This window comes from Hemicordylus capensis, chromosome 2 (genome assembly GCF_027244095.1).
Source record: "Hemicordylus capensis ecotype Gifberg chromosome 2, rHemCap1.1.pri, whole genome shotgun sequence".
In the NCBI taxonomy this organism is placed as follows: domain Eukaryota; kingdom Metazoa; phylum Chordata; class Lepidosauria; order Squamata; family Cordylidae; genus Hemicordylus; species Hemicordylus capensis.
In genome coordinates, this window is record NC_069658.1 from 332,774,771 (window position 1) to 332,800,035 (window position 25,265).

General features: G+C 41.5%; 1 protein-coding gene across 1 annotated transcript in view; it reads left to right on the forward strand.

Annotated features, from left to right (window-relative positions):
* Positions 1-25,265, forward strand: part of LOC128343996 (serine protease inhibitor Kazal-type 5-like) — a 226,428-nt gene that overhangs the window by 134,126 nt on the left and 67,037 nt on the right. Inside the window, exons 7-15 of the mRNA XM_053293435.1 lie at positions 2,841-2,866; positions 4,647-4,777; positions 4,870-4,950; positions 5,760-5,844; positions 8,806-8,936; positions 9,020-9,080; positions 10,936-11,072; positions 13,473-13,566; positions 24,824-24,945. Coding sequence (XP_053149410.1) covers positions 2,841-2,866; positions 4,647-4,777; positions 4,870-4,950; positions 5,760-5,844; positions 8,806-8,936; positions 9,020-9,080; positions 10,936-11,072; positions 13,473-13,566; positions 24,824-24,945 — 868 coding nt within the window. The remainder of the gene's footprint in view (positions 1-2,840; positions 2,867-4,646; positions 4,778-4,869; positions 4,951-5,759; positions 5,845-8,805; positions 8,937-9,019; positions 9,081-10,935; positions 11,073-13,472; positions 13,567-24,823; positions 24,946-25,265) is intronic.

A 25,265-nucleotide genomic window follows, 5' to 3' on the forward strand; every position in this document is an offset into this window, starting at 1 on the left:
GCTCTTGATCGTCTCCCCACAGATGATCAAGAGCTTACCTCCCCAAGTCTGCTAGCCACGGCTGCTTGCAGGTTCGGCTGACAGACGGTAATAAAATCAAGGTTAAGGGAGAGGTCACTTCCTTAACCTTATTTAAAAGGGTGACTTCATAGGTGGGTTAAGGGTTTGCCACCATGGTGCCACCAGCATCGAGCCCAATCCCAGTGGTACACATGTGTGTACAAAACTGGGCTAAGCTCCCCTAGCCCGGTTTTGCATGTGCATGTGCCTGATAGTATTTTGATTATTGATATTGTGTTGACACTTTGTGGCATGGAAGTCAGAAATAATGTTTTGTGGTTGATATAAGGATATGAAATGCAAGCATAGGCCAACTAGTTATGGCTCACTAGAGAATATTGTTGCTCTGTATATATAAATAGAATTTTAGTTATATGAGTTATTTCATTGTTAGAAAATCTAGGGAATCCTGAAATTATAAGCAGTTGAAATACAAGAGTCTAGATTTTTGTCAATTCTGTTATTTATCCCAGTGCCTATCTTTGATGCTTCCTTTGCTGACTAATTAGCTGACTAATTTCTCTAAGGAATTGCAAAAGGGGTGGGTATAAGTGGCAGCACAAGATGATGACTTACTGTATATCAAGTGGATGGTTGGTGACCCCAGGACCTTGTAGGAATTTCTAGAAACTAGGTAAGCTCATGGTTGAAATCCATTCAGTCTCTTGTTTCTGGTGCTCATCTGGGCTCTGATTCAGAACTGGCCCTTCTTCATGGCATACCTCAGTTTTCAGACCAGCCTCACACTAGTTAAGTAAATGCCTTGTGGGACATTCCATTATGCCTGTGCAGAAGCATAACTTGGGGATAGGAGACAATTGCACCTCCTGAGCTCCTCTTGATGATACTGAATAGGACTGAAAGATGCTTGCACCTGTTTCTTGAAATGTCTCTTAACTGTGGAAGCCCTCACTTCATTGTAATAACTTAAGCCATTGAAGAAAGCTACCAACCAATTGATCTGTGGACAAAATTGCATCCTGGCTTCCAATATAACCCGTTTTTCTTGTCAATTGTCATTGGCATTAAGGTGTGCCAGCTTTTATGGTTTGAGGAGTCTGCCTTGTCTGGGGATCTGGGGTCACCTGTCTTAAGGTGTCTGATGCAATTATTGCATCTTCTTCCTCAACAGATTCCAGGGCAGCCCTGAAAATTTGGGTTAGTGGCAAGGGGTGACCACCATAGCATGCCTTCAGAAAGAAGATAACCTAACATGAGATGATCTGATATTGGGCAGTACTGGTTCTAAATGAGAACAGGAGTTGTAGAAGAAACAAGTATTGGCACCTGAGGCAAAAATATGTAGTGGCCAAAAACCAATGTAAAAAGAAAGATGGAAAATAATAATCTTGATATATTTGTTTTCTGTAATGATATTTTATTTACAGGGTTCCCTTATTAATTGGTGACTGAGTTGCTTGTAAAATAATAACATTATAAAATAATAAAGCAATCAAGCATTACAATTTTTTTAATGGTGAAAGGAAGGGAAAAGAAATGAAAAAGGGGAACCAACTGTCTCCTAGATTGAGCACTTAATCTTCAGATTCCTTTTAAAGATGTGGAAGGAAGAAGCAAATATCTGGAAAGAACATGAGAAAAGACTCCTTCAGGCTTTCAGGAAGAACGCATGATCCAGCCCTTTTGCTTGTTTCCCTTCTTAAGAATCTCCCACCATATGCCAAGTTAGAACATAAGGGAGAAGGCTAAGTCCACTGAAGCTCATTCCCTGCCATTCTAGCTTTGCAGGTGCAGAGTACTTCTGATGGGGGAGAGCTACCAAACATAAGATCTTCCACCTTTCCATTTCTGGAGGTTATGCAGTACCTGGAGGCCTGTGCCATATGCTCTTCTGAGCCCGTTTAGTAGTTGAGGATAGGTATTCTAGGCTTAGATGGTGGGAAGGAGGTTTAGATGCTCATGACAAATGTTAACATTCCATAGCTCAACCACAAAATTATGGCTTCGCACAGAAATGTCTGAATGTTATGCAGATGTTCAAGTTAAATTGCCTAAAATGTATCATTTTATAATCTGTGTATCCAAGAATTTGCAGTTCATGGATGTATTTGCTTAAACAATTATTTATACAAAAATTTGGCAATAAGTTAGAAGATGAACAGCCAGATTTATGATAGGTCACATTAATGTGAACACTTTGAGGAGTACTGAGAGTATTCCCATAGGTTTCCCATAATCCCTTATAGGGGGTACAGAGATCTGCAAGTGCATGATGTACACAAAGTGTTTCTCTTACCATAGGTGGCAATTGATAAGCCAGGCAAGCATGGCTTTCAGAATTATAGACCACCAATGCATTCATAAACATGTTTGTTCAGAGGTAAGTTCTATTGATTTCAATGGGATTTATTTCTGAGTGAAGGACAAACTATACTTGAATTACTATACTGTACATGAAGGAAAAAAGAATCAAATCAGGGCAAGCACTTAACATTATTTATCAGATTTATTTATCCTAACATGTAGTTTGTCCATAAGTAATGCTATGCTCAAGATTGCAGCCTAATTCAGTGTAACTCTTATTCGCATCAATCCAGCAAGGGAGAAATGTGTGCACAGCTGATGTATATGTATCCTGATGTATATCTGATCCACACTGAAGCTGATGTGGGGATAGACATGTATATCTCTAGCAAAGATCACCAGGACAAAAATTTCAGATTAACTGGCCAGCTGTTTGCATTACTAAAAAAATATTTTTACTTGGGGTTCCACAAGGACTTTGAAACATTTTTCAGTTTCTCTATATTTTGTTACAGATGTTGCCAGTCAAGCTAGATACAAGGTAAGTCCAGACTTCTCTGTTTTTCCAACATCAGTTTGTTGAGGCAGACTATGAAAGAAAGAAAGAAAGAAAGAAAGGAAGAAAGAAACCTAAATATATTTTGTTTCAGTCATATCTCTGAACATTTATTCATATATCTTCAGACCAAAATTATATGTCATAATTAGCAGGGTTATTGCTTTAATAAAGTGTAAGATTTTGCCCTAGGCCTACCTAGATTGCCTAGATTTAAAGATTAGAACTCTTTGAAATATGAAAATGTACTGTTCTGTGAAATGAAAGAAAACATAGTTCTTGTTTTGTTCAGTTTGCCAGTTCGATAATATAAATCCATTGTTTTTAGAATAAGGGGTAAAATACTCTTTTTAGATTATTAAATACATTCATGTTGTAAGACACTCCTTAGTGCTTATATTCATTGAGAACTACAGTGCCAGTTGTTGCTCACAGGAGGGAAATTCACCTGTGTATGGTTAAAAAAACAAGTTCATGTGTAATTACTATGAAACATACATTGCTGAAACTTTAACTGTTGCAAAGGAGCCAACATCTTTGTATCCTAGCACAGTGTTTCCCAAACTTCTGTAACATGGGGGATTCCCCCCACTTCCCGGATTGATACAGGAGGCAAATGTTGCACTCAACAAGAGTTATGTTTTCTCCATGTTTTTAAAAAACAATGGGCAGGAATCTTCCCAGGAAATCCAGGACAGTCCAGTTAATGTGCCACAGCATCCCATTCTCTCCTTTGCCCAGATAAAAGGAAGTACTTCTTCACACAGCGCATTACTGGAATTTACTGCCACTAGAGGTGAAGACAGCCACTAGGTTTTAAAAGGGCATTACACACATCCACAGAAGATATCTATCAGTGGCTACTAATCATGATGGCCATATGCTACCTCCAAGTTCACATGCAGTATACCTCTCAGTACTAGTTTCTGGGAAGCAGCAGTGGAAGAGGCTGTTCACCTGCTTATGAGCTTCCAAGAGGCATTTGGTTGGCCATCGTGGGAAATAGGATCCTGGCATAGCTGGACTTTTGATCTGATCAATCAGGGGGACTCAGAAATGGGGCGATGTCTTCAGAGGAGTAACAGTGGCACTTGTGCAATTCCCCTGCATTTATAAGCTGAAGCAAAGGGTGTGGCAGGGAATTGTATGACATCCTTACTCCTTCTGCAGGGATGATAGTTCTGCTTTAACATACGTAGAGATGGTGGGATCAGTGCTGTATGGGGCTCTGGAGATATGGTGTGATGGAAGCATCCAATATGGTGACTTTATTTTTTTAAGGTATTCTTCAGCCCCTTTTGTGGCACACCATGCAATGGTACTAGGCAACCCCTGGCCTAGCCAATTATAATCATCATGTTGAGGTGCCCAGGTAACAGGCACAATACTGGCAAGTTTTGCATAAATAGTTTATAAATAGTCTTTCATTTTAATGGGGCTTCAAAACAGAACTCTGGATTGTGCCCAGAGTTTGTATTCTGCCTCAGAGCCATAAAAAACTCAGATATAAACTCTTATATCTCATGACAGTTTTTAAAAGCATTCCTTTCCAGAAAACAGTGTCTAGATTTTGGACAAAGTATTTGGTTATACACCTCTTGCCATAAAGTGTGATTTTCCTGTCAAGTAAAATGAGTCTTGTAACCCAGGGGAAGGGGAAGGGAAGCATGGAAGAAGGTTGCATTTCTCAGATTGCTCACTCCAGTGTAAATGGTTCTCAGCCTAAGGCAGGCAAGCCTCACAGAATGCTCCTTTACCCCTTTAGGAAGGCATGTGCCTTGAATTCCGACACTTAGTACATGGTGGGAATTTATACTGCAGCAGAGACATCGACCCCATTATTGGCCCTGATGGCAGGACGCACACCAACAAGTGTGTCATGTGCCGAGAAGTCTTGTGAGTATCAGAAATAAGTGATTACTTCAAAACCACTAAAGAAATGAGAGCTGCTATACTTGTTGTTTCCCCTGTGTCTTCTCCTCCTACAGACATATTCCTAGTTTCATCTCTATGGCAGAAACCCCCTGGCTGAGGCAAATACTACAACATATAACCCCCAGAACAGAGAGGTCAGTTTCATACCCTGCTCTATGTCCACCCACATCTACCCCAAAGTGGCATTCAGGAATCTTGTTGATATATCTTCTTCAAAGCCAACAAGGCATTAAGAGAACTACAATGCCCATTTCAAATCATACAGATGGTAGTTTTAGTATCTTCAGCATATACATGAGCTGTGAAGAGGAACCTTTTCATTGAAAGAAAAGTAATTTAAATTAGTGACTAGAGCCCCATCAATACTAGTGGAAGACTCATCCTTCATTTTAGATTTGCAGGATGATCACGGGTCAGTCCTTTAGTCACTATGTCTCTGAACTAGATCCCTACTTTACTGAGAACTAAAACCTAAAATTTGCCCTGTCTTTACAGATGGCTTGTATAAATAGATGCCACAATAGGCCACAATTCAGAGAAAGCTAATAGCAAGGAAGTCCCATTGAAATGAATTGGTCAAATTAGTTACCTGAATAACTTAAAACCATTGATTTCAATAGGACTTAAATATGACTTATTTTCTAGGGATTGAAAATGAAATATTTTAAGACTGTTTAATATTGTGGTAATACAATACTCTTTAAATACATGAAAAACGATTCAGTCCAAAAAAAGTCTTAAATGTATAGATCATTAGCAAATAACATACCTTGCCTATTTTAATAATTTCTTCTTATATCTCACATTTGAGTAGCATTCCAGGAGACAAACGTCTTATGTGAAAATTTTCAGGGTTTATATTGCGCTTTATGCTACAGTGATGTGCCATTTACAACCTCCATTTGTAACCATGCCTTGTGGTGTGTGTTGTCTTTACTTATAGGACAAAAAGAGGATTCATTGCTGATTATGGAAGTAATAGTTATGGAAGTTCAAGTGGATGGCCTAATGAGTCTTCTTCAGAAAAGGTGAGTAGGAACCCTATAGATAAGGTTCCTACTAAAGCATGAAAAGTAATACATCTACATGTTAAAATCATGGGCTCATATACCACACAGCATTCCATGAGCATTTTGTGCACTGTGGGTATCGTTATGTGTTCCTAATACAAGTTGTGAAAGAATGCACTTGCACAAATGCCAACACTGGCCAAGGGAGTTGGGTAATCACACATTATGTCCAATCGTGTGCAATTGCACAACTAATGTGCAACTAATTGCAATTGTGAAACATAATGGAGCCATTATGTCCAATGGTGTGCAATTGTGCAACTCCCTTGTACGATGTCATCATTTGCACAAGTTGCTCTTGTGCAACTTGCATTAGGAACATGCAGCAGTACCCATGGTTCACAAAATGCCCATGGGATGCTGCATGGTAAGTGAGCCTTGACGTTTAACCTTACATTTGACCCAGTGGTTTTGTGTTTGGTTTGCTGGCAAGATGAAAGACTCCAGATCTCATACTAACTTGGGTTATAGCCTGGGATTATACTAGGGCTGCACAGATTCGCTGCAATGAGTCACTCTGGGGACGTATAGCAGCCGGTGGGGGGATTTTGGGCAGGAAAGCAGCATGCTGGGAAAGATTTAATCCCCTCCCTGCATACTGCAGTCCCAATCTGGATCAGCCACCTACTGCTGCTTTTTCTTAAATAAGAAGGCTTGGGTACATCAGTTTGCAATGTGCTTAAGGAAATGTTTTGGAAATGGCAGGAGAGAGGGCACACTCTCAACTCCTGCCTGTGGCTTCCAATGGCATCTGGTGGGCCACTGTGTGAAACAGGATGCTGGACTAGATGGGCCTTGAGCCTGATCCAGCAGGGCTGTTCTTATGTGCTTATGTTCTTATGGACCTTTGACAGTGCTGGAAAGGTACAGTTGCCACTTCCCCTGACTGAAGCCCGCAGCAGTTCAGTAAAACATCTGCATGACAAAATAACTTGGCACCAGGTGGGAAGTTTCCATACCAGTGTCTCACTTCCCTGAGAGAGAACATCAGTGATGTGGGAACTGCCCATCCCATGTAACTCTGTTAATGAAACATTACAGAAGCAGCCCAGGACCCAACAATAGGAAGGCCACATTTGCACATAATGGGGACCAGAGCTGCAGGGACCTGTGGTTTCCTTACTGTTATGTCTGAACTGGTACAACTCTGGGTCCAATGGCAGCACAACCTGAGGTTCCACTGAGGCAACTCCAGTTGGAACCTTTGGTTTGTAGTGAGTTCTACTGCTCCAAACTAAGGGTCTGTGGAGCCTATCTGATGTCCAAAATGCAGCACTGGAGGCTGCATTCAGCTGGACTGGAGTTAAGGGAGGATGCTCCTCCCTTTCTGACTCCCTGATTGACTGTGCAGGCTGTCCTTCAAGCAAGAAGGAAGCCCACACAACCAGCTCTCTCATCTCTCTGCAGTGCATGTGAATGCAGACAGGAGAGTGGGGGCAGGTGGGGCGCGGAACAATTGGGCCTGTGATTCCATGTTACATGTGAATGCAGCCCAAAACTGCCGGTACTCTTCCCCAGTAATGAATGAATCAGATCAAGCACCATATATGAAGGGAGGTGGATCTGTGTCCACAGCATGGCCCTTGCACAGGTGGAGGCAGGGATGGCACTTCTATATTTTGCAGGCAGTGCCTCCTCCATGCAGCATACTGCCAAAGCTGCTTAATAGGAAACTGATTGATTCTACAATTATCCTGCTCTCCTCCTAAGTTGCTTAGGGCAGCTTATGTGACCCCGCCACACACTTTTAAAAATTCTTACACCCTGTTGGCAAGTTAGGATGAGAGCAGGCAACTGGCCCAAGATCACCCAGTAAGCTTCATGACTGAGTGGGGTTTTAAACCCAGGTCTGCTCAGTCCTTCATTGGCCCTCTGATCACTATACTATACTGGCTTGCCACATCCATCTCAGGTTTTATAGTAAAATTCTGGCTCCGGGACTCCTTACCCTTTGTTAAACCACAGCTGAAACTTGGTGAGCATGTGTTTGGGGTTTCTGACAAGTATCAGCCAGTGTACCTTGGAGAGTCTGTATCGATGCCCTGTTGTGATTCTGAAACTGAGACTGTAAACTCTTCAGGGCAGGGCCAGCGCCACCAACCCTGTTTGTTAAATTACAAGCACATTGTTGGCACTCCATTAATACTGAATGGAGTAATCACACACACGAGAGCCCAGCCAGGGCAAGGTGTGGGACTCAGCAACCCTTAATTACTCCTTGTTTATCTTGCCAATTCTTTTCTTACACAAATGTTTTTCTAGATAGCAAATCTTTTTACTGATGGGCTTTTCCTTTCCAAACTATCTCTTTGTTTCTTGATAGAACTGTTTATTAATTCAAGATGACAGTACTTGCTTTTGTTCAGCATAGAGTTCTAGAGGTAAAACTTTCCATGCCTTGAACTCCAGCTGAAGGAAAATTAGCTGGGAGGGAGCTATGCAGGGGGAAATTGGTGGCGGGGGTGGAGCGGAAGCTAAGGATAAGTCCTTCGACCAACCACTTCTCCCCTGCAAATTGCTCTTTCCCAAAGCCTCTATATGTCTAAGGTAGTTTTGAAATCGACAAGCAAGGAATATAACACAAAGCTGCCAACAGATATCATGGATGTGCAGATATAGTAAATAAAGCATGATCCCAAGCACTGAGCATGATCTTGATGCCATGCACAGTTAAGTTTCCTTGATTTACGTGGGTGCAATGTCCTCAACTCTCTCATTGAAATTAATGGTGCTTAAAAGTCTTTACCTTTGACTGGATTGTGCCTCTGATGATAATCATTCTCATACTCTACACTACACTTTTTTCTTTTTTCTTTAAACATGATCCATTGAGTTTGACTCACCAAACTGTTCTCTGATTTTCCTTTGAATCTGGAATTAGTTTGTAAAGAGGCAAACCAATGTTTTTCTCCACCATAGGATGATGGCTGTGGTGAATACTGGCCTTATTTCAAGAAAGGAATATTTTCTTGTACCAGAGAAAATGACCCAGTTCGGGATGCTACTGGCAAACAACATGGCAATAAATGCATTATGTGTGCAGAGAAGTTGTGAGTAAAGAACAGCGAATTTCTTATTAAACTCAGTCAGGTCTCTCTATCTGTAACTGAGTAATACTTATCATTTCTTGCAGCAAAAATGGAGGTAAGATGAATTCTCTTGAAAAGAACCAAGCACAATATGGAAAAAATGAGGTGAGATCACACTATCTGACCAAATTCCTGTCTGACCATTAACATTCTATATTTCTTGCCAGTGATGAGTGAGAAAAGAGATAGGCCGAGTTCTTTCTGAGCTTCCTGCATCTTGCACACATGCACACATTGTATCCTTTTGCTGGACAGAGACTTTTGTGCTTGCATAGGATGTGAAAAGCCTTTGTGCATGAGCAGGAGTTGGATTATGCACAGAATGTGTCACTCCTTCTTGTCCTCTCAGTTACTACACCATGATGGCAGCAGGAAGCACACAGAATGTCCTGTCCCTACATGAGCCATGACAACTGCATTTGCTCCTGATCTAAATCTCAAGAAACATTTCATTCAGTGTTATTCCCATAGGGCATCTCTTTAATGGATTCACTGTGCACATTTGTGGGTTTCAAAGCTTATCTTTTCAAGTCCAGACAGGTGGCCAAGTGTATATTGGGATTATTTGTTTTATTGGCGGCTTGGGAAATTTATGTTCATATTTGGATCGAAGTATTAGTCTAGAATTACAGCCAGAGTGAAAGCTGAAAAGGTAATCCTATGATGAGGAAAATCACATCGCTTAACAAGTACAACAACAACAATTTATATACCACTTTTCAACAAAAGTTTCCAAAGCAGTTTACACAGATAAATAATAAATAACTAAGATGGATCCCTGTCCCCAAAGGGCTCACAATCTAAAAAGAAACATAAGATAGACACCAGCAACAGTGATTGGTGGTACTGTGCTGGGGCTGGATAGGGGCTTAAAAGGGCTTAACTTGTCCTTTTAATTACTACTTTGAGTAATTTCTTCATTTCAGACAAAGTGCATATACAGTCACAATAGTGCTTGTAAAGTTTAGATGTAAAAACTGCATTCTACCATTATAAACCTTGAATTTTATATTGATCATAAAATACAAAGCATGTATCCAACTGACCTGAATTTTTTCATGGATACACTAGATGACAGCTACCAAATTTTTGAAGAGACAGCTCTTCAAATTTAGTGCAGAACTGTTGAGAAGTGTCCTGGATACAGTCTGATAATGAACCTCAAAGAAGCTGTTTTTAACATATGAGGAAACCTCAGGGAAGAGTAACCCCCCTTTCATGTTTTTCTTGTCCTTTTAAATGTATTCACCAATTCAGGTCCATAGAGCAGTATGTACTTTTGTTGCTTTAAAAAAATATATTGAATATTTATTAAGTTACTACCCTTGGAAATTTCTATTATAACCGGGTAATCAACTGAGGATGCACGTCACAGCACATGATGAAGAAATTAGCAAAAAAAGTACTTTCTATTTCACTCTCATCCTTAATAAAACATTATCAGAAGAAAGTACAACTGATATACCAAAACCAGGCTTTTTACCGTCTGCAACCCAAGCCACACAGCTGACTTTATTCAGTATATCATATATGCATTCCATATATGTTTTCACCAGGTTGCACAAGGGTTGATATAGAGGAATTTATATTGTCTGCATTGTTTTAGTGCTATTGTCTGCCTAGTGATTGCTGCTGTGATCTGGAAAAATTTTAAGCATGTTGGGAAAAGTGGGGGAGATACATTTTATCATCCAGATCAATTGCATGCTTTGAAAATCCCTGCCAAAGAACTATAATTAGGATGGCCATAGGAGACAACACCCAACATGTGCTTCTAAGAGAAAAGCACTCAAGATTCCACTGACTAACACCCTAGTCAGTCACCAGGTGATAGGTGGCACAGTTCACTCCGTCACACCCTGACACAATGCTGGTATGGATATTCTTTAGAGTTTCTAAGAAGCAGGCCAGCAAAACAAAAGGGGTAGGTCATGGAAAATCTTGTTTTCTCTCCCTCCAGAGGGATGATGAGTGTTATGAATATCGGTCACAGATGAGGCCTGATGGAGGACTTTCCTGCACCCGTGAGAATGCCCCAGTACGTGATGCTACTGGCCAAACACACAGCAACAAGTGCCTCATGTGTGCAAATAAATTGTGAGTATTCTAAGCAAAGGATCATGTGCTTAGAAGGAGTGAGGATCTAAAAATGACCTAGCCAAAACTGTGCCGAATAGCAAATTTATATTGCATTGCTGAAATAACAGCATTTAAAGAGTGCCATTCTTTCCAGTTTTGCTTCACTGAAAACAATTGAGTTTTCAGTGAGAATCCTGACAGCTAAGGAATCCTGGATTATTTTCTTCAGTATAGGCCACTTGATATGCATGTGTTAGGCTGCATGACTTGGAAGAAATTTGCCATACAAACCAAATAACACTTCTTATACAAGGGAAATGCCTATAAATTGTCACGTTTTTGCTGTGTTTTATGCTTTCTCCCACCATCAGCCTCCACAATTCACTGCAGATATAATTGTTGCAAAATTAGCCACATAAACTGGGGATACATAGGCGCCATGTTCACCCCCCTGCCCCGGTGGTGGTGGTGATGATGATGATGATTTGGCATCTAGACTAACATGGCACACATGGGAAAATGTACCACATGTGCAATGGGGGAAGGGCATTTGTGGCATATTTTGCTGATCTAACCTTCCCTCTGAACTGTTCCTTCCAAAAATATGTTGCCAAGGATTGCAGGATGTTCAGGGACATATTTTTGGGAGGCACCATGGGCTGCAGAGGGAAGGGAAGATTGACAAATATAGCCCCTCTCCATTGAGAATCCAGAATGTTTTTCCATGTGCACAACACTAGTCTAGATATCTACCATTTTATTGTATTATTTTATTTCAGCATCTAACTGAGATTTGAACTAGGTAGTATGAGCCAGGTACTATTTCCAGTTCATACTACATTTTTTAACCACTGTGCTGTACCAAAAAGAGTAGAATTGAATGATGATCCCATTGTGTTGGTTAATCACAAGATCAAAGCAATAGTGACACTATGAATTTGTCACACTCAGAGGGTGTCACATAGTTCCTTTTGACACAAGGATGGTGAAGCATAAAATGTCACCACAATAATGCTTCTTCTTAGTGCTTCTAATAATGTCAGCGCTGAGCTTGACTCTGTCTGTAATGTGGCATGTAGGAAAGATGCAGAGTGCAGCTCTTTCTGGATTGAATTCATTGTACATTGTGCACCTATGTGGACCTATGTACATCTGCAGCTGCTTACACAGGCTAAAGCAGGTTTTCAAAGCTGCACAGGTAGCTCCTGCTCAGGGTTGGCAAAAGACATTTGGATGTCCAAGCTGATCACTCCAAACCACGAAGTGGTTTTCATACTTCCATGCATGAATAGCCCTAAACTGGATTGCAGCAATAATAATTAATAATAGTTAATTAAATAACAATTTGTTTCCCATTAATAATGATCTAAATTGGCTGTCTGAAGAGGCCTGCCTCAGTCAGCCTAATGGTAAAGCTAGCTCCACTCCTACTAAAAACTATTATGCCTCTGAAGTGCTTTTTTGTAACTTTGACTTAATAAAATTTTGGCTGACATCCTGACTACATTTATTACAGGAAAACCCATTGAAATTTCATAGTTCTTTAGAGTAATTCCTGGGTATTACTACTGGGAAATTTGGTCAGAATGTCAGCCTTTGTATTCATCAGTATTGACTGTGCATTGTATATACAATGTTCTGTGTCATCATGGAGGAAGATGTTGCATGTTAATAGCATTCTCTGGCCTCATTCATGTGTAACGCAGAAACGCAGGTCCAGTGGTTCCATGCCCCTCTCCCCACTCTCCCATGCAAATTCGGGCATTCAGGAAAGCTGTCTCTGCAGTCAACTGACTGCAGAGAGGAGGGAGAGCTGGCTGTATGGCCTTCCTTCTTGACCGAAGGACAGCCCGCACAGCCAATCATGCCAGAGTTGAGGGAGGAGCTTCCTCCCTCAACTCCAATTCCAGGGCCAGCAGCCTGTGCTTCTGAATTCAGATATACCACAGGTTGCCAGGAACCTTGGGAAACTCACTACAACCCAATGGTTCAGATTGGAGTTCAAATCCTGACCCTCAGTTTTGTCCCTGTGCCCGCCTGCAGTTCCCCACATTCTGACATAATGTCCATGGACCCGCAGGCCTATTCAACTGGGGTTCCATGTTACATCAGAATGCGGAAGCCATTTTATTCCTTTAAGGTAGATTTTCCCATTTACCTCATTCTCAGTTCTATCAGACTGTACCAGTAACTCCAGCCAGAATCCTGGAAAATAATAATTATATAAACAAGTATATAAACAAGTCAATATTTTAATAGCAGTTGCTCACTTCCTCTTGTTCAAATGTTTTGTAACACTGGTTTGTGCTTTTATTTTCATTCCTCCACCAAACATTCAAGTTGTAACAAGTTTTGAACAAGAGAACCCAAGTTTCCCATTCCTGTTACTCATGTTCTTCTACATTCCATGCCTTCCAGCAAAAAAGAAGTTAGAGAAGGCAAGATTGGCGGTGGAGGACCATACGGGAACAGAATTATTCAAGGGAATTCAAATCAAGGAAACAGAAATGAGGTGAGAAAGAATGTTGTACAAGCTGCTGCCTAACCTTTCCCTTTCTTGGCTCCTATATTAAATCCTGTGGTTTGTCTTTGTTTTCATCACTATGGTGTCGGAAACTCAAATTCTATATTAGGATATTCATAATTACATAGCACTTTCAGATTGAAAGATCAAATTCTCATAGAATAGGAAACCTGATCTTAGAAAATGACTTTCAGCAGACTGGAAGTATACAAAGGATCAGTCAAAAGGCTTAATAAAGAGCCTGTGATAATATAAAAGAGAGTGATATGCAAATCATTTCTGAACTCTGGCCACAGTTTCTGTGTGGTGTGGGAGTTGCCTGATAGAGACTGGAAGATCAGAGACAGTAAGGCACAGAATCCAGGAATGTGACATTGCTGCAGAGATGGTTCGTATGAGTTATCTCACGCTGCAGAAGGATGCTATGAGACAAAGAAGAATAGAGAAAACAACTGGAGCTCATATATGGCTGAAAGATCACACAAACAACCGACACCTATTGACGACACCTATTTATTGTTTCTTCACTGGAAGCTCCTGGTGGATCAAATTCAAATGCTGTCATTCTCTCACAAACTCTGATAGGTCTAAGAAGAGCTTTGCACTCTCTTGCTACATATTGCGAAGAACTACTTTTAGAAATTAATTATAACAAAAATAAGATCCTGGTGTTTGCAAAGGGAGCAAAGATTCGGAACTGGTCACTAAATGGGCACAGTTTAGAACAAGTTAAGTATTTCAAATACCTTGGTGTAATACTCCAGTCTTCAGGCAGAAGGGATGCACACAGAGAATATGTAAGGCAGAATGCACACAAAAGTACACAAGCAATTCAATCTTTCCGTTGCTCCAGGGGTGCCCAATTTATCCCTTCCGCAATAAAATTCTTTTTGGCTAAAGTACAATCACAGCTCCTATATGGAGCTCAACTTGGCATGTACTCTAACTTCTCTAAGCAAGAAGCTGTGCAATCTAAGTTACCGAGGAACATTTTTCAGGTACTCCAGAGTGTGCCCAGTGCTGTCCTTCCTCTGGAAGCAGGACTGCTTAAAGTAGAGACCAGAGCATGGATTAATATCTTCGAATTATGGCTGAAGCTGGTTTTCCACCTTGCAGGTCTAGCTTCACTTGTGCTAAAGAATATCTATCACTCCAGGTGGAAAAGAGAGCTGAAGGAAGGGCTGCATCATTATGGTTTCTCCCCTTCTTCACTGATAACCCTGGGGTATGAAAACGTAAGGGTCAAACTCAGACAAAGAATATATGATATGGAGTATCAAATTGAGCAGGGCTCTATTCCTGTTGGTGTCCATTTGGGCAACCAAGTTCTGCGTTTCAACCTTGCTAGATACCTAAACCAGATAATTGTGCCAAAATACCACAGAGCTTTGACACAGGCACAATGCAATGCCTTGCAAGGGAGATATCAAAAAATCCCATACAAAGAATGTACTTATCTCTGCAAATCGGGAGATATTGAAACAATGGCTCATGTGCTCCTTTATTGTCAATTTTACCAAGATATACGACATAGATATATAACCCCTTTTATTAGCTGCCATCCAGGTTGTACAGATTCTTTTTATCTTGATTATCTTTCAACTGACCAGAATGACCTGAGATCTTATAATGTGGCTAAATTCTGTTTAATAACCAGTAAAATCTGCTAGGAGTTCATTAAGAATCATTGTTAATTGATCTTTATGCTTAACTATCTGCTTAACTACTGTATCACAAACCTGTAGGTTATGTAGGTTTTTTGATTGGGCTTCTGTTTGTAAATTGTGCTGGTCCGTGATCGTACTAAAGGAATTGATTGACAGAACAAATTGCAACTATGATCAATTGCCCAGATTCAGGTACAAAACAAATCACCCAGATTTGGACCTGCAAAAAATCGGGTATTCAGGCCTCCATTTTGTGGCCACCATGGGTTGGGTGGTAGTGCCCAATGGGTGGAAGCTACCACTCAAATTTCAAAGAAATTGGGCAAAGGGTTTTTTTTTTTTAAATTGAAGTAGGCATGTCTTTAAGCTTCCCCCATATGGAATAATAGGGATTTCAGCAACCTTATAACTCCACATAGAGGGCACCAGGGTGGCCCAGAGGGTGGTGGTGGTGGTAGTGCCCAATGGGTGCATCAAAGATGAGCCGTGATAGAACTTAGAATCCCCTATCACTGCTCATCCTTGTCCATTCATAATCTTCTTTGGGGCAAAATGATGAATGAACTTAGGAAGAATCCACTCTAATTTCCTACCAGAGAATCTACTCTTAGAACACCTCAGACACTGAAAACAACAAAACCCAGTGCCCAATGGGCTTGTGGTTTTGGGGTGGTTGGCACCCTATGTGCACTACACCACAACCCACTCTGGGCCATCCTGGTGACCCCCAAGGGAAGTTATGGGGCTGCTGAAATCCCCATTATTCCCTATGGGGGGAAAGCTTAAAGACATGCTTTCACCAATTTCTTTGAAATCTGGGTGGTAGCAGGCATCCATTGGGGCACTACCACTTGGCTCACTCTTCTGCCCCAGGAACCCCTTTTCTGCCCCAAATCTGCCAAAAGGACATGCCAACTTCAAAAAAGTGTTAAAAATTACCCCTTTGCCCAATTTCTTTGAAATCTGGGTGGTAGCTTCCTTCCACCCCTTGAGCACCACCACCCACCACAACCCACTCTGGGGCACCCTGGTGCCCCCACATGGAGTTATAACTAAGGCTGCTGAAATCCCCCATTATTCCCTATGGGGGAAAGCTTAAAGACGTGTGAACTTAAAAAAAATTGTTAAAAATCAATGCTTTGCCCAGTTTCTTTGAAATCTGGGTGGTAGCTTCCATCCATTGGGCACTACCACCTACCCCACTTTTTTGCCCCCAGAACCCCTTTTTTGCACCAAATCGATTCAGATTCAGAAAATTCACGTACAAATCATATCTGGGGTGATTGGGGGGGGGGATTAGCACCCAAAACAAATTGGGGGTGATTCAGTTTGGGTACAAATTGAATAGAAAAAATCGATTCATGCACATCCTTAACATGGATACATACAGAAGAAAGTATGTATGTATTTGTTTATTTTGGCCCAAGGCCAGCATACATACAGAAGAAAGTGGAGGAAGGGGGGATGTTGTTATAAAGTGAGAACAGCAGCCCTAGCAATGCAAATGAATAATGTATACACATGACATTACCTTGTAAGGAACAATGAAACATAAGATTCAGTAAAGAAAAGTAAAATATCAAATTGGAGTGCATGTGATGCACTCCCAACTGGTATTGAATTGGTAAAGCAAGATGAATGATATACACAAATGCATAAAGAGGAACAATGGCTTAGTAGTGAGCTAGTGAGCTAGTCACTCCCAGTCTCTGTTGAGTCTAACTCTGATAAGACCAAATCTGCAAATGAATTTGAATTCATCATCTTCTTAGAGTATCTCCTTGAAACCTTTTAGTTGAAGCTCTATTGTGGTAGCAAGCATGAATTATCCCCTTTGCTAAGCAGGGTCCACCCTGGTTTGCATTTGAATGGGAGATGTGAGAGCACTGTAAGATATTCCCCTTAGGGGATGGAGCTGCTATGGGAAGAGCACCTGCATGCTTGCATGCAGAAGGTCCCAAGTTCCCTCCCTGGTATCTCCAGATAGGGCTGAGAGAGACTCCTGCCTGAAACCCTGGAGAAGGTCCTGGGAGTCTGTGTAGACAATACTGAACTAGATGGATCAATAGTCTGACTCGGTATATGGCAGCTTCCTATGCTCCTATGAAGTATGAGGTTTTTTGAGTTTGTTTTATATATATATATATATATATATATATATATATATATATATATATATATAAAACTTTTCTTGAAGTTCCAACAGAAATTAAACAAGTTAGGTTTTTGCTTATTCTGATACTCTATTTGTATTGTCCTGTAGGCATGCACATTCTATTTTGAAATGGATGCAAATGAGTCCCATTCATATTTGTTTCCATTCATTCCCAAATAAATGTACCCTGGCAACAAGTTGGGGGTTCCATTTAGAGCCTTCATTCTGTGGCATTTCACACACACACACACACACACACACACACACACACACACACACACACCTGTGCAATCTTTCTGATCTGTGATGCATCATGTTACATTTTTGTTTAAAAATGGCTGCTCCCAGTGGCCATGTTTTTTTAAGAACAATGCACTATGCCCATGGAGCATTTTGGTGTATATGATTAAAAAACACAATGGTTTGCTTAATGATATTAAACAAAATATGACATTGAGCTGATAATCAGAAGAACTGATACAGTGCAATCCTTATCAGATAGTAGTAGTAACTTTAGTTTGGTACATGACCAGGAACAACAACAACAAAAGTGCACCAACAACAGTACACATGTCTAATAAAACTTAAAATGAAAATGAAATAAAAATATCCACTATTCCATAATAACAGTTAATAATAACAGACTAAATTATCATTTCCAAATAATCAGTACAATCCAACTAATTTTACAAAATTTTGCAACCTTAGTATAAATTTCCAAATTTAGACCAGGAAGTAATGCAACAAACTTTAGAACGTACAGGATGTAAAGCTATAAATGGAGTGATAAGTGACGCTTGTAATTCTTTGTAAAAGGGACAATTCAAAAGAACAAGGCAGATTCTCTATGAAAAGGATTTTTCCTAAATATCCGAACTAATATAACTGTGGGCATGATTAAGCTCTTCTATGACTAGGAGGTTAAATTATAAAAATATTCTGCTTGCTGCAATGTACTATTTAATCTTCTCAAATTAAAATGCCTGGTAGTGGTGTGCACAAACTGTTTGACATAGAACTGGTTTGCACTGAACTCGGCCAGTTTAGCAGTTCGATTGTGAACCAAACCAGGGCTTGTTCGGTCCACAATTGAACTGGACCAAGCCTAGTATGACATGAACCGGTCTGACATTGAAGGGTGGGAGGGCGGCAGTGAGAGAGTGGTGAGAAAGGTTTTTTAATGTGCTTACTGGCTCCCCGCCGCTTGCTGCTCCTGCCGCCCGCTGCTGCCCGAGTGCAGCAAAAATGCCTCCAGAATAGCCATTTAAACAGGCCTCCCATGCAGCAGCAGCACAGTTCTGGCCTCTGCAGATGTGTGGAGGCTGAAACCCTGCCGCCGCCATGTGGGCAGCATGTTTAAATGGCTATTCTGGAGGCAATTTTGCTGTACTGGGAGCAGTGAGCAGCAGTGAGCGACAGGAGTGATGAGAAGCGAAGAGCTGGTAAGCTGGTAAGCACATTAAACAACTTTCTTGCTGCTCCCTTGCCACACTCTGGTGGATTGCCCTGGAATCCTTACCAGATTCCATTTTACAAGTATTGCCAGCCCGATCCAAACTGGTTTGATTAAACAGAACAGACTGGCCAGTTGGTTTGACCGAACCGGTTTGGGGGAACATGATTTGGTTTGAATTCATTCACATTTGAATTGAACTGCATTTTGGGGTTTGTGCACACCCCTAAAGTATGGGGATCAAAGTGACATCATTCTGATGGTCAACATCACTTATTCTTTGGCTGTCTCAAAGCCAATTGACAAAAGTGATCCCATTGGAAGGCTATAAGATATACGTTTCGGCTCAAGATGACAGCTCCACGAAGAACTGACGGAATCAGTCAACAGTAAAGGAAATAAGCCAACTGGGGAAATTGTTAAGTTTAAGTCCGTAGTTGAATAAGGTAAACTAAATCTTAGATTCCGTCTTCAGCATTCCTGCCTCCAGCATAAGAACCACATTTGGGACACATTTTGGGACCCGAAGAATTTTCTCTAGAAACTTGGAAAGATTTACTTCCAATATGGAGATATTAGAATATAATCCAAGTTGAGCTCCATATAATAATTGAGAGAGAGCTTTTGCTTCAAAGTGTTTCAGAGCTGTGGGAATATAATGAGTTCCAGTAGTCTGGGGAAAAACTCTTAATTACCATTATGCTCACAGTGCATTCTCAATCACACATTTAGCATGTGCTGTTCAACTCCCGGTTGAGGGAAAAACTATCTAAAAGTATTAATCTGTTCAAGCACTCTACTATTAACATTCCAGCAATGTTTTTAAGGTCATTTTGCAAAGACCAACACTTTTGATCTATGGTAATTAATAGATAGCTTATTTTCAGAATACCAAAGAGAAGGGTGTTCAAAGCCCACTTTAGTGCTATAACCGTCCTAGAGCGTGATCAGATACAATCTAATGAATCATTTGTCATATAAAAAGATACAATGCTATACAAGATTCACTTCACTAAAATACAACATTGGGTTGTATTGAACTGCATCAGTGGGGTTTAACTATAGGAGACAGCCATTTTTTCACCAGTAATGACCCAGGGAAAAGATGCAACGTTGTAATGTTGCTTCTTTCCTCGGGGCATTGTGGGATGATTACCAGGGGAAATGGCAGCATTTTAAAGCACTGCTGCTGTAGCTGCCCAGAAAAGCAGCCTATTTCTAATTAGAAGATAGAAGAAATACTGTTTCTTGAATTGAAGGAAGTTCCCACAGACCAGCACAGTAGAAGAGATGTGCAGAACATTTCAACATCAAAACTTTTTTTTACTCAAAATGGATCCCCTTGCTGCTTGATTGGCTTGTTATCATAGAAATCAAGTATTGTCATGGGCAACTGTGACCCCATTGGCTGGGGGGGTGGGGTGAGATGGGAGGGGGAACACAAAAGGAGGGCATTTCAAAATGTATTCAAAAGGACTGGGAGGCAGAGATAGGCTCTATGCATCTCTTGAAGAGGATACATCAGGAGAGAAGGAAGGAATCAAGGAAGGTTTGATTTTGTGGTTTTATTTTCTGAGTATAACAGCTGCAATAACTATCTGGTTTTGCTGGATCTCAGATTGACAAAGTCAATCTTTGGTGCCTTCCTTCCTTGAGTTGTGGTTTGTTTTGTTTTGTTTTGTTTGTGAGATAGTGAAGCTGTTCTCATGACCAGGGGAAATTGGGCTAAGGGAGCCTAGCCCGATTTCCCCTGGTTGTCTGCTGTCATGGGAGCCGCGCAGCGCCCAGCAGCAAAGCATAAAAACTACCCCTCCCCTTAAATGAGGTTAGCAGAGCTGAAACAAGCCTCCCGGCCCTGTGGGTCTCTCCAGAATGCCCTGTGCACTTGCGCAGGGCATCCTTGGACTTCCAGGGGCCAGCTGGCCCCCCGATTCCTGCCGCCCCTGCTGGCTCCATGATGGAGCCAGCAGTCATGTGTGTGGCCGATCCGGCCACCCAGGGATGGCTCCCTGTCCATGTGTGGGGAGAGTGGGCTAAGACCGCTCTCCTTGCACTACCTTGAACAGTGCTTCATACCGATCGTGTGAAGTGCCTCAGTGTTGTGGCGAGAAATGGACAGTGTGTGTTTGTGTGTGCGTTATGTGTAATATTTCTTGGTGATTGTTGTGATGAGATCCATGCCTGACCTTGAGACTAACTCCTAGGGAGACCAAAGTGGATTGTGTGGTAGGGCATGATGTGTGCCACCTAGCACCCAACCCACAAAAGAAATGGACAAGCAGGCAATTTTTCAACAATTTTTTAACCTTTCCGCAAAGCCCTCATAGGATCCTATGTGGGTTTTGGGGAGAGGTTAAAATTTTGTTTAAAATTGCCTGCTCACTCATTTCTTTTTTGGGTTGAGTAGTAAGCAGCACCCATCATGCCCTACCACCCAACCCACTCTGGTGTCCCTAGGAGCTACCCATGGGGAACTATGGGGTGTTTCAAGTTTCTCCATTGTTCCTTGTGGTCAAAACACTTGAAACATTTCAAGTTTGTTTTGTTGAAACAGCCAGTTCAACTGCACTTTCAACAAAGTGTTCCAGCCATTTTGCATTTTGTTTCAAAAATCCTTTTCATGCACATAAACATCTTTTTCATGCATATCCCTACACAGTAGTATATTTCCTGGACTTATTCAAACAATAATTCTGCCCTTGAATTGGCTCAAGTGATTAAGGAGGTGGATGCACAGAGTGATGTGATGTGATATCTGCCCTGATTTCTTTCCCAGATGTTCTGATAGCCTCCCAGCATGTTCCTCTATCTTGGGGAGCGGGGAGCCAGATCATTCAAATACTTTAGTACTAATTTTGTAGAGTTTTTATGGGAGAATACCTGTCTGTGGTGATGCAGACTATCAATTAGGGGTGTGCATGGACCACGGTCCAAGTTACAGTTTGAATTTGGAGGCCAGGTGTGTGATGGAGCTGCGCCACCACCGCATATGGGCTGCTGGAGGCAGCACCACCACAACAGGAAGCTGCCTGAAGCATCGGTCACATTGTTAAGGACCCGTGTCCATACTTTTAAAGGTGCCAGTTTCCACCCAACCCCTCAGTGGAGCCTCAAACTGCTGGACTGGTCCATGGTTCAGTCATACAGAACTGAACCAGTTGGACAGACTGAGGACCAGTCTTAATTAGGACTGCAGCTCAGACTGCTGTCATGCACACCTCTACTATCAATATGGCTCCCCCAAGATGGCTTTGTTAATATTGTGCACCCTCTGTTAAAAATAATTTATTGTTTTTGTTATTATTATTATTTTCTCACATACCACTCATACACCACCACCTATTATTATTATTATTATTATTATTATTATTATTAATTTTGTCACCTACCACTCAAAGGAACATGGGCAGTTGGAGCACCGCATGCACTACTGCTTCTGGAAACAGCACCAACAGTGTTGCAGGACAGCTCCCTCGTGAAGTTTTGCAAACACAGTTGCGCAACACAACACTCATTATTTTCATTACCTTGCATGATATATGCACCACCATTATTGCTACAAGTATTTCTATGTGGCATTTCTCTTTTCCTGTACTAGCCAGTTCTAATGCTAGTTCTGGTGGCAAAACAAACTTAGTGAGACTTCAGGGAGTCCATCTGAAGGATGCATCATTATTTTGGAACACTCAGATTGCAAGACACATGAATGTGTGCCACACTGGTCCCCATTTCAAAACAAATATTGAAATCTATATATGATACTCATCCATCTCTTATAGGCCCTGGTCTTTCCAGAGGAGTCAGTCCTGTGCAGTAAACACTACTGTCGGGATTTCCTATCCTCCTCCATGAGACAGGGTTGTTTACCCAGCCAAATGGCAGGATGCCAGGAGAAGACACCAGGACAACCCCAGTAATTACCTGTCAGAAGTCAGGAAGGGCTCAGAGAGGCATGCAGAAGCTGCTGGGGGATGGGCGGGGGCAGCCCAAGAGGCAGAAGAATGGTGGAGAGGGAATAGAGATGATATCAGCTCCACAGCTGCAAACGGGTGCAGAAAGGCTAATGAAGGGGGTGGAGTTGGAGAACAGGTCCCCTTGGGAAGCCAGAGATTGGGTGGCCAATCCACTTGCCTGGCCAGGGAAGAAGGAGCAAGCTGAAAGTGGGGAGGAGTGCCCTAAATGTAGGGCTTTATTTAAGGCAGGGGCTGCTGAAGATGAGATGACCAGCAGGGATGGGGTTTGTTGGTCTGGTGGACTCCTGGAGAGGAGCTAAGGCATTTTGCTCCCGCTGATAGAGGAAGGAGTAGACTGAATATACTTCCCTCCTCCACCAACTCTGAGGCAATGCCCGCGCCTATAATTTAATGCGAGAGGGTGGAAAGTTTATTTAGATAATTCTTCCTCCCTAAACACGGACAATTACATCGATCTTAATATAAGCAGCAGGTCTGTAACAGCATGTTAAGGCAAGAGACATTTCGCTTTTGGCTTTGAGTGTGGGACTTCTCACCTTTGACGTTAGCCAATTTCTACAGACTCCTATTAATCCAATACTATTTGTATCCATTTCTTCCCTACAATGATCAAATTAAGACAGGATGCAGTCTTTGCTCTTTTAGCTCACTCTTCATGTTTGTTAACCTTCTATAAAGCTCTCTCCCTAAGTTCATCGATTGTTTCAGTCACTCCTCAGCAATCTCTACAACATAGATCTGATTGCTATGCAGCACCAAGCAGTAGGATAGGCAGTAATGGCAGCAATGTTTGAGGGTTAATATTATGTTTGGTTGTTTTGCTCTGTTAGTTACTATTATTTTATTTGATTCTGTAGCAGTTGTGTTCATTGCTGTTGCTGATACTTGTTTTATAATATTCTCAGAAATGCTGCAAGTTGCCTATATTAAATCAATAGATGTATACACTCTGACTATACTATGATAATAGTCACTAAGTCACACTAGAGCTAACCATAACAAGGGGGTACAATTCTGTTTTGTTTTTATTAGATTTTTTTTAAATTCCTTTAATTTAAATTATTTTTGTTTCATTCCTTTTGAATGAAGAAATTAAAAACAAAACACGTTATTTTAAAATAATAATAATGAAGAATGAAACAAATGGGAGTTCCAAAACAGGAACCTCATTCATTGCCATTCATTCTGAAGTAAATTTGTTTTTGAATGAATGGAGATGAATACAAATGGTGCTATGGATGTCTGCAGGCCTTTTTTTTTTTTTTGCTCCCCCCCCCCAGGGTTGGGGGGAAGCCTGCAATCCAATACACCCCTCTCTGGAAGTATGCCCCATTTAATTCAATGGGAACTGGCTCTATTTGCAGGAGGGGGCAACTGCCCCCTCTCCCCCTCCCCACCGATGTCCATGGATGGTATCCATTGGTACCCATTTCCACTCATTCATTCAATTAAAAAAAATCCACATGCCTAACTAAAAAATAATAATCCCTGGTTTTTGTTATTGTGCACTAATAAAAGTGAACACATACTGATTCAATAGTGTTCTCTTTGCATCATTGCAAATAACTGTTGTAGGAGTGCCCAACTTGTAAAAAGCTGCATATGGTCTCTCATTCATATGAGCCTTCATGTACTCATGTGGCTTGAGCATCAAGCAGCTAACTGAGCACATTCTGGGCTACATGGATGTAAAATGTTATTGATATGATTCAGTTTCCAAGAGCCACAGGTAGACTAAGCAAGTGCTGGCCAACCAGTGACTCCCCTAAAGGCCTGCATAGAGGACTAAAGGAAGATTAGTGTCTTTGATATTAAATAACCATGGCTTTCCAATATTATAGTTTTCGACACCATACATTGTAGGAGCAACAAAACTCTTAGCACACTCTCTCTTGGAAGAAAGGGAGTCAGGCTCATTCACCCAACCACGACCTCCATTTTGTGAACAAGCAACAAGGCTATCCTATTATCAACCATGCTTCTTTTCCATTGACAGAACAATTGCAACCAATTTGGGAGGTCACAGCAACAAAATAATGGAAATAATGTAAATAATCCCTGCACTGGGGAACAGAGGATTGCACCGGGTGATTACAGGTCACATGCCAATTGTGGAGGGTGAGTACAGATAGAAAATACGTGTGATAGCAGCCAGAGGCACACTTATCCCTGGACTTCCAGGCCAAAGTCCAGGGCCTCCACACCCCCTGCCCCCCCCCAATCTTCTTTAGTTTGTCCCGGGTGGTATGGTCGCCATGCTGTGCCAGGCAGCCAGGCATGACTTCTGCTTTATAGACAGACTGGGGAGTGGGGAAAGAAATATGTGGGATGCAGTGGTGGCCTGTGAATGTGCCCTGGGGGGTGGGGCAGGAGGCACCTTTAAGAGTCAATGAATTTGGTGCTTACCTCCACTCCTGCTGCACCTGAACGCTGTTTGG